General features: G+C 36.3%; 1 protein-coding gene and 1 long non-coding RNA gene across 3 annotated transcripts; both read right to left on the bottom strand.

Moving 5' to 3' along the window:
* Nucleotides 1-1,062: 1,062 nt before the first annotated feature.
* polr2d (RNA polymerase II subunit D) lies at nt 1,063-13,500 on the bottom strand. The gene is given in 5 exon segments (XM_039649806.2): nt 1,063-1,244; nt 1,247-1,272; nt 3,610-3,705; nt 4,559-4,739; nt 13,298-13,500. Coding segments are annotated over 5 exon segments (423 nt in total). The 5' UTR covers nt 13,368-13,500; the 3' UTR covers nt 1,063-1,194.
* LOC120479952 (uncharacterized) lies at nt 7,786-13,106 on the bottom strand. 2 transcript variants are annotated; one of them, XR_016168459.1, is made up of 6 exons: nt 12,172-13,106; nt 12,015-12,070; nt 11,372-11,565; nt 10,345-10,400; nt 9,253-9,329; nt 7,786-8,454 (listed from the first exon to the last, which is right to left on the bottom strand). It is a non-coding gene; the product is annotated as an uncharacterized LOC120479952 (long non-coding RNA). The 2 variants fall into 2 exon arrangements; XR_016168460.1 differs by having other exon boundaries at nt 9,253-9,294.
* Nucleotides 13,501-13,778: the final 278 nt, after the last annotated feature.

Raw genomic sequence — 13,778 nt, 5'->3', positions numbered from 1 at the left:
CTTATTAAAATACTAAGTAATAGTTCGTAATTTCGCCTAGGCTACACTTATATAGCAGTAGCTTGCTTATTTATTTGTTCAAACTACAACTTGTATTTTCTCACCCAGAATTTGTCACTGCCAAAACAATAGCAAACATAATATATGTGAACATTTTAACAGCAAATTTGATCAGACTGATTTCAGACTTAATGATGAACCAAAAGATATGTTTATCAGACATTATCATGGACTTCATGTTTCAGTGGTGATAACAATATTATCATACTTTTATTATAACACAATCACATTCTTCCATTAAAAAACACTTTTGTTTTATGATTAATAAAAAAATAATTAATTGATGTGTCAATTGTCTGTGTTTGTAAGGATAAACACTACAAGATCATATAAGAAAAACTATATAGGCCTATATGCTAAAAACAGAAATCATTCACCACAATGAAAATCTTTACACTTAACTTTTGCTTCTTACGCTTTGAGTGTTGCTTCATATTCAGGAATAACACATTATTAATAACTCTGAACTGTAAACATGGTTCACTTGTGTTGACAGTATCTGACATTATATCTCTGAACAGGACATTTTAAATCTTTAAATCTGACTTTCTAAAACTACAAAATCATTTTGATCTGAGCGACTACACCACTGTATATTTCTTTCAATTAACGTATGATAAAGTTTTGGAAGTGACAATTTTAGGTATTTTTAGCATAATTGAGCACATGCCTGACAAACACATCCTTGAACAATTGTACATTAAAAAAATATATTATTTTATGTAATTGCTTTAAAAATGTGTTTGGTAGAGACATTTCCTTTAAAATGATGGGATCTAGCCATGATGGACAGGGATGCAGCCTCACTTTCTGGGTAAACATTCAGAGATGTGGCTAAAATTAGGCTAAAATGTACTAAAACCCAAAGCATTAATTAAAATGTATTTTTTAGTTTAAGCAGACATTGACATTCTCATGACACCCAATACCTGAATTATTAACAGTTATTTTGAACATTAATATTCTTGTACATTTTGTACAGGGACACATTGAGAAACACTATACATTTTATCAAAAAACACTTTATTTTTTCCAAACAATGGCAAAATGAGGGACAAATCAGCTCAGACTGATATATGAAGACGTAGAGCGGAGAGGAAGAGGAAGTAGACTGAGACTGAAGGACAGATCAGCTCAGTACTGGAAGCTGCGTTTCGTCTGAATGTCATCCAGGATTTGCTGTACTCGTCATCTTCAAACCGGCCTTCCACGCTAGACAGGGAATACACACAACAGCTGGTTAGATTCGTTAATGTGATGTTCGGTTAAACACCTTCATCAGTGTGCAAATGTTTTAAAGAGCTCCTTCTACAGCTCTCTTTTTAGAAACAATTACATTTTCTCATAATATACTTTTTTTTCCTCAGTGTCTAAAATGATTCGATAAAAGATTCAAGTCTACTCTGCTCTGATTGGTCAGATGGCTCAGTCTGCAGTGATTGGTCTGCTCTACTCTGATTGGTCAGATGAACCAGTCTGTTGTGATTGGTCTACTCTGCTCTGCTCTGCACTTGATTCACAGTGATACGAACAGTAATGATGGTGTTGTTTTTTACCGTATCAATCTCATCCTTTGGAAGTGCAAAGTCTTGTTTGCTTTGGAATCAAAAAAACAGTTGTTGTTTTTTTTGTCCAAATTCACCCACTTATACTACACCCTAACACTATGTATTGTTTTAGTTAAAAAAAAGTACACACTTTCGAGTGTATAGCAGATGAGTGGGCAAGGTTTGGGACAAACATAATTGCGTCTTTAACGGACAGCACTGTTGCTTAGTTACGTGCATCCTATCACCATGTAAACTGCCCTACCAATCATCTTTCACAATTAAAATCCTCCAAATTCAATTTAATTTCCTACTGAATCAGAGAGAAATGAGGTAGCACGTTGATCTGCCAGTTGTGGGTCTGGAGAACTCTTCCCGGCGACTTCCGGCGACACGCGCGACAGCGACCGGTGGGGCGTGTCCAGCGACGCAACGAAGTTGAGAAATGTTTAATTTTATGCAAATGAAGGGCGATTTTCACGAGCGACAACCAATAGAAGTGAAGTCAGTGGAGCGCGTCACTCTTCAGTGCTGAGTCCGACCGAGGCAAGTTGAACGAGCTCATTTTAGCAGTCAGAAACTGTCCTATAATTCATGATATATCTCCGTGTACATAGAGTGGTGTTCATCGTACTGACTCCGTGACTGAATGGTTTCAGGGAACCCAGATAGACCGGTATTTGCCCGTTCGCTGCAGTTAAATTGCCGCGATAGTAAAGAGCACTCACTGTTTCTCGTTCATCTTTAATATTATGCATTTTATGTACTGATTCCATTCATATTTAGACTTTTCCTTACAAAATATTTGTTTGTAGCGGCAATAAAACGTATTTGTTGTCTATACTAATACTTTTTGTGCGAAAAAACAAACAAAAATAACGAGTTTATTCGACTATTCCTTTTCTTCCTTGTAGGCCAGAAACGAGACTTCCTTAGATTTCCACGACGCATGCGCGAGAACTGAACTGATCAGTAGTGTAAGGAGATCACAATTCTCGCGCATGCGTCGTGAAAATCTAAGGAAGTCTCGTTTCTGGCCTACAAGGAAGAAAAGAAATAGTCGAATAAACTCGTTATTTTTGTTTGTTTTTTTCGCACAAAAAGTATTCTCGTCGCTTGATAAACATATAGTTGAGCCACGGTAGTCACTTGGGATATTTAAACATTTTCTTCATTGACTTTCTGGGCCATCAAGAGGCAGTCCCTTAGGCAGTCTATGTGGTAGTTATACAGCTCTCAAATTTAATCAAAAATATCTTCATTTGTGTTCCGAAGACGAACGAAGGTCTTACGGGGTTGGTACAGCATGGGGGTGAGTAACTAATGACTTAATTTTCATTTTTGGGTGAACTAACCCTTTAATAAGCGAATTAGGACGCAGCAAAAGTCTTCTCGACTTGAACAGCACTAACCGAACTCTTCCAGGCTCAGCTACAACTACAGTGTTTATGAAGGTGGGTAAAATTAGACGATGTTTGCAGGCAGCCAATGAAGAATCACTGCTTCTTTTTGGGAGACAATAACTATATCTGCACTTGAATCTCTGTCACTTTGCAAAACTTTTTACTGTCACAAACAGCTTTATTACACACTACATGAAAGGTCATGTCTGAAAAAGACGACTTCTATTTTTTACTTGCTCTCCCAACATAGTGTAAAATAAATCACAGTTCTGGGCTGCGTTTCCCAAAAGCATCGTGAGCCAAGTTAAACCAATGGTTCTACGATCTACTAAGGTCTATAATGCCTCTGGGAAACGAAGCACTAGTCCACATTATTGAACCCTGGGTCAATATCTGCAGTCCATGCACAATCCAAGACAACATGTTGGGCAAAAAATGACAGATTGACATACAGGCATGATATTGTCCAAAGTAAGCAAATCTCCACATTTTAATGACCAAACTTGACAGATTGACAATAAAATGACTAAGAATCTCATGTGAAAATAGTGGCCAGAGATTAATATTAATAAATAAATCTGCATATTATAATGACCAACCTTGGGATGAGGGCTTTGGCCTCCTCTGCAGCCTCGGGACACAGATTGGCTAAACTTGCCAACTCAAACTTGTGAAGCTTCTTCTGCAAAAGTAAGCTGTGAAAAAACGGCCACAGTTAACAACGATGTCACAAAAAAAAAAAAATCATATGAAGAAAAGAAACTACATAATCTCTGAAACACTCCATTTAGTTTAACTTAAGATTTGGGGAAAAATGCACATGCCCAATTATCTCTCTGTAAAAAAAAAAAGTGTCAAATTTATATTAAAATAAAAAAATACTAATATGCGTTCTTTAACTTTATAATATAAAAACAACCACCTAAAACCAGAGAGAGTAAAGAGCATCATATAATGAAACAAAGTTCATGTTAAGTAGCTTTTTCCCAAGCTGATTTATATACTGATATTTAGAAGATGCACACAGTGTCTTTCACACAAATATGCAACACAACGACATGTGAAACAACACGGCATCATGTTTAGCTGCTACGACCGACTTTATTACGCTGATTAGCTAATAAAAATGGTTTGCTACTACTGGTTTTATTCCTCTATACTAACTTCCATCATAGCCTACGATTAAATAAGTGTCATCATCGTACAGTCTACATACGCCGTTCCCACGTTTATTAAATCCATGCCGTACAGTGTGATTTGTAATGATCTTATAGGACTGCCAAACTGTCTGTAGCAGGGATTAGACTATAAAAATAGAAGGTAACTGAGACTTTATCTCACAATTCAGACTTTTTACCCTAATAAAAGTGAAAATCACACATTCGGAGAGAATAATATCAGGATGAAAAGGCACAATTACCTTACCTACATTTAGTGGTGGGAACAAGCTTTCATAGGAAAACCCTCACACTAGAAAACTGCATGTCTCTCAGTGTACAGTGTGTGTTGTTGTCTCTCAGTGTGTGTTGCTGTGTGAAGCCTGCTGACCTGCGCACACTGGCGATGGTCTCTCTGTTCTTGAAGCGGCTGAACCTGGCGGTGTAGTTGAGGGTCTTCATGAAGACCTCGGACAGCTCCTGCTCGTCCTCCGCGCTCTCGTTCTGCTGCTTGCGATGCTCCAGCAACATGTGGACCTCCGAGTTCAGCAGCGTCTCCGAGTTCTCGAATTCTGAGACAAAACAAACAGCGGTCAGCTTATGAAACAAACAAGACGTAAAACCACACTAAACCAATCGAGAATTAACACACAACCAAAAAAACACATTCAAGGGTGTTTCCTCTGAGGAGGCGAGGGGGGCAGTGCCTCCTCAAAAAATTGGATGAGACAATAATGCACATTAGAAAAATACAACAACGTGAATATTACCAAATGTGACATTAACAAGTGTTTAAATCACTCTTTTGAGAATGAATGGAGGAAAGTCACGTGATTATTTTTATCAGTCACTCAATCTTGTACAGAAACGAAGATGTAACGTTACCTTTAATTTCCCAAGCTGATTCATTGCTCACTAAAAAAAAACCCCACAGTTGTCATGTTTTCAAGCCATTTCAAATTAGATTTTTGACGTGACATAAATCGGTGATATCGAAAATGAGTTGCTTTTTAATTAGTCTTCACATTAACGCTATCATTTTGGACATTCAGTCCGATTCGAGAACATGCACGAAAACAAGAGGTGGGATTTATCGCAAGAACCGATCATATCCTCAGCTGAACATCAAGTTCGCAAATTAAATAGTGCTATATGGTTTACATTGTGTATTAGTTATTATTTTGGAATAAATGTAAAAATGCTTCAAAAACTAAGTTGACATTTTATTTAGTTTCTCTAAGTAATATCCCAGCTAACATAGGTCCAGCGGGCCACCGGCGGCCCACTGGTGGCAAAGTTGGCGGCCCACTAGCGGCCGCCGCCGGTGGATCGCTGGCGTTTTGCTCATCGTTATTCTAGCGGACCACCAGCGGCAGCCGCCGCTGTCCCGACGGTGGTCCGCTACCGAGCCGCTCGTTCATAATGAGCGTTTCCTGGCGGACCACGGTCGGTCCACGGGTCATTTTATGATTTTTTTTTTTTTTTTCATTACTGGATAATAATAAATAATAGTTATATTAGATCCAATTTAGGCAAAAAATAATCAAAAACAAAGTACACAACTGCTGATAGCCATTGTAAATTTACGTTTTATTGGATAGAAGGCACAAATGGATAACATACAAAATAAACACATGGAAATAAACATAAAATAACATATACATATCTATCTATCTATCAACCATATATATATATATATATAACCATTATGATACATTCAAAACATGTACTTTTGTTAAAATATCAATAAATAAATTATATTGTTTAACACTTTACTATACATATGAAATATAATAATATTGTTTATATTATTTATTAACAGGATACAGAAAAATCATAAGATTATGTTATAGTACATATTATTTAATATTGTTTAACACTGTACAAAACTATGAAACACACATAAGTATATACATATATACATAATAAGGGTCTATATATATATGTGCAGAAGTCTTAGGCACACTATAGTATTTTCGCCTCAAAGAAATGGTTTTTAAGCCAGTTATTTATATATTTTGTTGTAGTGTCTCAGTAGGAAATATCAGTTTACATTTCCAGACATTAATTGTGCCATTAATTGTAATAATCCAGTGAAATTTTTGAATGCACAAGGATTCTGACAACAGCCAATGCTCCACACGGACGTCGGATCTCACCATCATCGAGTGCATCTGAAATTATATGAAGAAACAGAAAAAACAGAGACTAAGACCAGAAGAACTGCGGCAACATCTCGAAGGTAGTGCCTGCCTGCAAAGCTAGAGTACTGTGAAAAAACACTTGTGTAAAAACGCTGTAAATGAGAATATTTCCAAAAATAATGTCATAATCATAAATAGATTTTATTTATCAATTCACTTTAATAGTTAACTATTATTAACTGTTATTAATCAAATCAATAGGTGTTTAGTACCCTTTACGTTTAAAACAGCTTTTGTCCAGGTATTACACATAGTTTTTAGTTTTGCAGGTTTTTTGTTTCTTCATATAATTTCAGATGCACTCGATGATGGTGAGATCCGACCTCCGTGTGGAGCATTGGCTGTTGTCAGAATCCTTGTGCATTCAAAAATTTCACTGGATTATTACAATTAATGTCTGGAAATGTAAACTGATATTTCCTACTGAGACACTACAACAAAATATATAAATAACTGGCTTAAAACCATTTCTTTGAGGCGAAAATACTATAGTGTGCCTAAGTCTTCTGCACAGTACTGTATATATAGGCTAGGGGGTGTAACGGGATGTAACGGTTCACAATTCATGGTTCGGTATGTTTTCTATACAGCAAAAAGAAAGAAAGAAGAAAGAGAAATTTTGCCAGAGAAATTTCCTTGATTTAATTTTTTTATTATATTTTTATTAAAACTAACATCATAAAGTATGATTTTTTTTTACTTTGAGCAAAGATGGAGTTATACTTCAACTTTTCTTAGGAGTATATAAAACAAAACCACTCCTTGGACAAAATGAAATGTAATATTGTAGTAGTTATACAGAAAGGTTTATTTTAGTTCAGATTAAAGGAGTTGTTCACTTTAAAAAAAACTTTTGCTGATAATTTACTCACCCCCATGTCATCCAAGATGTCCATGTCACTCTTTCGTCAGTTGAAAAGAAATTAAGGTTTTTGATGAAAAAATTCCAGGATTTTCTCCATATAATGGAGTTCAATGGGGTCCAAACAGTTCAAGGTCCAAATGAGAGTTTCAGTGCAGCTTTAACGGACTTTAAACAACACCAGACGATGAATAAGGGTCTTATCAAGCAAAACGAGCAGTCCTTTAAAAAAAATAAATAAAAAAGTTTATGTTTTATAAGCACAAATGCTCATCTTGTTCTGTTCTGTGATGCGTGTTCGTGACTCTCCTGTTCAAACTCGTTCATCAAAATGAACAAATCTTTTTTCGAGTCATGACTCTAAGGGTCCTAGATAAGACCCTTATTCATCGTCTGGACTCTCTGGAGTCGTTTAAAGCCCTTTGAACAGTTTGCACTGAAACTGTCTTTTGGACCTTGAACCGTTTGGACCCCATTAAAGTCCATTATATGGAGAAAATCCTGGAATGTTTTCTTCAAAAACCTTAATTTCTTTTCGACTGAAGAAAAAAGAAAGACGTTGACATCTTGGATGACATGGGGGCGAGTAAATTATCAGCAAAAGTTTTTTTTAAAAGTGAACTACTCCTTTAACATTTGAGGGCAGCATTTGTATTCATAATGTCAAAATAAAACCGACGTGATGTTACTTGAAAGCATTATAGCCTACAATTCGAAACACAGACTTGTTGAACTATGCTGATAACCACGAAACTTGTGATCATAGTTGGCTACCAATGCTATCAGGAAACGCACCACCGTTTCATTCCACTTACATTACATTCGCCATTTGATGTTGGGCAATGTTGTGGTCATGCCAGCGTCTCTTACATTATGAGCGCGCTTGCCACGCACGACGTGCCTACATTTCGAATAGCAAAATTTTGGTTGGCAGGAAAAATGTTCCAACGAACCGTTTGGCTTAAAAATGCTTACCGAAAGCCTCGTACCGAATGGTTCAATACTAATACGTGCATCGTTACACACCCTAATATATATATTAAACATTTTAATTTTAAGCTTTTAAAAAACTCAATGTATTTGAACCCCTTCAGTTTTCCCGTCGTTGTTTCTTGCCCCCTTCTCTGTCAGCAGCTCCCTTCAAACACCGCAAAACCACTTCCTGGAGGCTCCCTTCTGTTGTCTTTCTTGTAACCCATTCTGGGTACTTTCTTATCGCTCCTGAAATCCCAGAAAACGTGTAATTAGTTTATACAGTATCTGTCAAAAGAAACATTACAAAACATAAAATTTCCTCTCCATAAAAAGTTCCTCTGTTCGTGTATTGTGGGAAATATGTTTAAGGCTAAAATCTATCATACGTACATTTCATCGGGTGTCACAAATTATAATTCAATTTAATATATAATTCAATCCACGTTCAATTTAAAATTAGGGTTAGGTTAAATGCTCAAGATTAGGCACACGCATTATTGAAAAACTTCAATAGAATATTTTGTTTTTCTGCTATATATATATATATATATATATATATATATATTGCGATATAAAAACAAATTTCAACAGATTATTCATTTACTATATATAGGAGTGAATCATAGATAAATGCAATAGAAGAAAAATACAATTAAAATAAGCAATACATTGTTTTTCAAGAAAAGCTAAATTATCAGGTAGGCTACAGAAATTTAATTAATCGAATGTAAAATAAGTCTTAACTGAGTTACAGCCTCTCCCTACCCTACTCATACAAAATTACAAAGAACCATCTGAACACATGTTGTATGAAGACTGTTTAAACACCACTCCAAATCCTCACAGAATTTGCAAGACAATGTCTATAATAGACAGTGTGTGTTATTTTTTTAGTACCGTCAGCAGGATCTGTTATCGGTTCGATAACGTTTAATGTTTAATACCGGGTTTCAGTACCCATCCCTATGCATGGGTGAGTTGGGATGGGCCTGTTGTGTTCTGTCTCTTGGTTTGTGATAGTGATATAGCTATTGTGAAACTCACCTTCCGTCATGTACTGAGTGTGGATGCCATCAAGATCTTGTCCTGAAGAATGACAGGGTCAAACGATTACATCTCATCTGGTGACAAGAACATAGCCATACCTTAAAGGGTTAGTTCACCCAAAAATGAAAATTAAGTCATTAATTACTCACCCCCATGCTGTACCAACCCCGTAAGACCTTCGTTCGTCTTCGGAACACAAATGAAGATATTTTTGATTAAATTTGAGAGCTGTATAACTACCACATTGGCTCCTAAGGGACTGCCTCTTGACGGCCCAAAAAGTCAATGAAGAAAATGTTTAAATATCCCAAGTGACTACCGTGGCTCAACTATATGTTTATCAAGCGACGCGAATACTTTTTGTGCGAAAAAACAAACAAAAATAACGAGTTTATTAGACTATTTTTTTCTTCCTTGTAGGCCAGAACGAGACTTCCTTATAGATTTCCACGACGCATGCGCGAGATTTGCGATCTGCGTACACAGCTTACACTACTTCAGATCGCAAATCTCGCGCATGCGTCGTGGAAATCTATAAGGAAGTCTCGTTCTGGCCTACAAGGAAGAAAAAAATAGTCGAATAAACTCGTTATTTTTGTTTGTTTTTTCGCACAAAAAGTATTCGCGTCGCTTGGTAAACATATAGTTGAGCCACGGTAGTCACTTGGGATATTTAAACATTTTCTTCATTGACTTTTTGGGCCGTCAAGAGGCAGTCCCTTAGGAGCCAATGTGGTAGTTATACAGCTCTCAAATTTAATCAAAAATATCTTCATTTGTGTTCCGAAGACGAACGAAGGTCTTACGGGGTTGGTACAGCATGGGGGTGAGTAATTAATGACTTAATTTTCATTTTTGGGTGAACTAACCCTTTAAGAACTCTAATGACATCTTTACCCCCTGATATTGCATTGCAAATATAAATTCAAACATTTTAAAGGCTAAGAGTATGAGCCATGAGTAAACTGGACAGATATCTGTGAAAAATAACTTGTGTGCCTAAAGTTATCGACCCCCTGAATTCAGCATTTAAAAGTAAAAAGAATTTCATTATTCATCAGTAAAAAATGCATAAAAATAAATAAATACCTTTGAGTTGGATAGTATGGTGTCTGTATCGTTGGCCAACGTATTTCAAAACACACCTAAAGAAATAAAATAAAAATACGAATGACCATGATATCCTGTTATCCTGTTAAATTGATGGGCTCTATGCACGTCGACGGCGGTATTTCCACTTAAAGGGTTAGTTCACCCAAAAATGAAAGTTCTGTCATTATTTACTCACCCTCATGTTGTTCCAAGCCTCTATGTATTTATTTGTTCTGCTGAACACAAAGGAAGATATTTGGAAGAATGTTTTAATCTAACAAATCTCATTCTCCATTGACTACTATAGTATGTATTTTTTCCTACTATGGTAGTCAATGGGGAATGAGATCTGTTAGATTAAAACATTCTTCCAAATATCTTCCTTTGTGTTCAGCAAAACAAATAAACACACAGAGGTTTGGAACAACATGAGGGTGAGTAAATACTGACAGAATTTTCATTTTTGGGTGAACGAACCCTTTAAGTTCTAAGGATGCTGGATTACTTCTGCCGATCGTAGAGTCCAATGCTATACCGAGAATCTATACTAGATTTTATTCTCTATGGTTATACTAAAGAAATGTTAATCACAAAAACAGACACCCCTCATTGTGTTTATGCTTCTTTTTTTAATTATATTAAATAAGCATAACTATATATAAAATTACATCTAGACATATTAAATTTCGTTTCAAAGACGGGAGGACAGTAAATTCTTCCACAGTAAGATTCTGCCACAATCTCGTTTTCCTCCGCTTTAAATCTCCCCAACCGGAAACCGAAGAGCAGCCTTGCGTCAAATGCAGAACTTATGCGTGCATGTAGCCCATTTGTATGACTATGACCATTATAACATGATATTTGCTGTCTATTATTTAGCTGATTATTTAGCCTACAGGCTTATCAAGGACAATCTCACTGAAAAAAAAACCTGGGGTTAAGTATGAGACTTCTTTCAAAAGCATAAATCCTATAGAACCAACTTTTGAACAGTAGTGCACAGTATGTTTGAGGTTTTGCTTACTAGTAGAGTTTATAGCTGTGGAGGGGGTTCAGCAGGACACCAGCATGATCTCCTCTCCACGAGTAAGCTGGTGTGTGGTGAGCGTTCTGGCGCAATATAGGTGCCGTCGCATCATCCAGGTGGATGCTGCACATTGGTGGTGGTTGAGGAGATTCCCCCTTCTATGTGAAGCGTTTTGAGTGTCTAGAAAGGCGCTATATAAATGTAATGAATTATTATTATTTATGATGATCTTAGAAAATAACATGTGTCACAGAGCCATCAATGTTACATAGGATTTACAATAGAACATAGGGTTTATTACAAGGAAGCAAGCTAACTATAGAGCAGAAATGAAATGCAGAAAAGAGAAAGTATACATATTATGAAATAAATGCATATGACATTACTATCATGATTAAACAGAATCCTCCTTATATTGTGGAGGTTTTTTTCTCGTGAAATCACCTTTTTTTAATATTTATAACGTTAAGTGACGTCACTGATTAATAACATCGTATTTTTGGCTAAATAAATTAGCTTACTTCCAATCACCCATTGATAAATTACCAGCAACACAAAACTATCAAAAATTGTTCTCTACATGGGGTTAAAAATCCAAAATATAAGAGCTTTAGTGTAACGTAACTTAACGTTAACTTACCTCTTCTGAAAACGGTTGGGATGCTAACGGACTTTTTCGAAGACACAAAACCATTTCTATAAGGTAAATATTCAACAGAAACGTATCAATTACACGTAAGAGAGGTGTCATTAACGTTTGTATGTATTATTTGTGTGATTTTGTTAACTTAACTTACCTGAAAGCAGTGAAAACAGCGAGAGACGCTAGTTTTGCTGTGTACCAGTTGATGACGTTTTCTGTTTCCATCTGCTCGCGCAACGCGCGCGCTCCTGTCTTTGAATGCGACTCGAATGTTTACGCGCACGCGCATCAAAACACAAGGCACGCACGCAGCATTTAAATATACATCTAGAATTATAACATAACTTAATTTATTAACAAAAAATAATTATATAACAAAAATAATGAATGAAATAATGAGAGAAATAATGTTCTTCTGTAGGCCTATTAGAAAAATAAATATATAAATAATAATACTATAAGAAATGCCTACAAATAGCTCTCACAAACTTATAAAAACGAATTAACAAAATATATTTAAATCTTTAGTGTTCTTCCTCTTTATCCTATTTTTCGTCCTCATCCTCAATTGTTTGTCCATCTATATTTTGCTGTAGAGCAGTTTTTTGAAAACCAGGACATGTTTTATGCACTTTATAAAAAATAAAAAAAACAGCCAGGACGGCCAGGACCGGACGCGGAAGACATGTCGGGAAAACATGACTGTTGGTCACCCTACCAAAGTCATACAATAACCAAGTAAAGCAGTCTTTAAAAAAAAAAAAAATTAAACTTACTCCAGTAACTTGAGCGCTTCACACATCCATTTTAAATAAATAAAATAGGAGTCCATTTCATTCAAATGTACAAATGCACACACATTTACGCTATAGCTATAGCTAATTCATACAATCGGCATGCCGACGGTGTGCCGCCGGAGGACCAACCGCGGCAAACCGCTGGTGGCGTGCCACCCAAAAAAAGCTGGCAGACCAACCGCATTTTCATATTGGTCGGCTTGCCGAAGGTGTGCCGCCGGAGGTCCGACCGTGTCAAGCCGCTGACTTCGTGCCACCCAAAAAACGCTGGCGGTCCGCCAGGTCATTGTTAGCTGGGATATATATATATATATATATATATATATATATATATATATATATATATATATATATATATATATATATATATATATATGCCTCCTCATAGTAGAACAGCGCCGACACTGATATATATCAGTATGTGTGTGCGTTTGTTATCCATGATAAAGGGCTGATGGTGTGTGTGTTTTGTATCACTCTCACCTTTAGGAAACATGAGCTGCGACGCGTCCTCCTCCACATCGCCCACTTGCGTCGCTCCTCCCGCCGCCATCACACAATAACTGTGTAATGAAGAAGATATTGTGAATATGAGTAAATCTTCACTGTATGCTGCATGTACAGTCGCATCACTACAGCTACCGCCGTTCAATGAAACACTTTCTACTTCCGGTTAACTTCTTCTTCTTCTTCTAAACGGATGTTCACTCCTCATCATCGCCACCTACCGTATTCTGTGAACTATTTCCTATCTACGTCTCTTGAGTGAAAAATCTCATCAGGAAGAAAACTCAGAGGTTGTCTCTTGGAAAAGGAGGTTGCAAAAAGTATTTAAGGGGGCAAATAATTGTTCCCAACGTGTTTTGGAGAAAAACATTTATTTATAATGAGATTTCCCCTCACTCTCAATTATAATTATTTTATTTAAAAGTTTGATTATTCAATAATTATTATTCAATAATGA

Source organism: Pimephales promelas, chromosome 5, assembly GCF_988280905.1.
Source record: "Pimephales promelas chromosome 5, fPimPro1.hap1.1, whole genome shotgun sequence".
NCBI lineage: Eukaryota > Metazoa > Chordata > Actinopteri > Cypriniformes > Leuciscidae > Pimephales > Pimephales promelas.
This window is presented reverse-complemented; position numbering and strand designations above follow the sequence as displayed.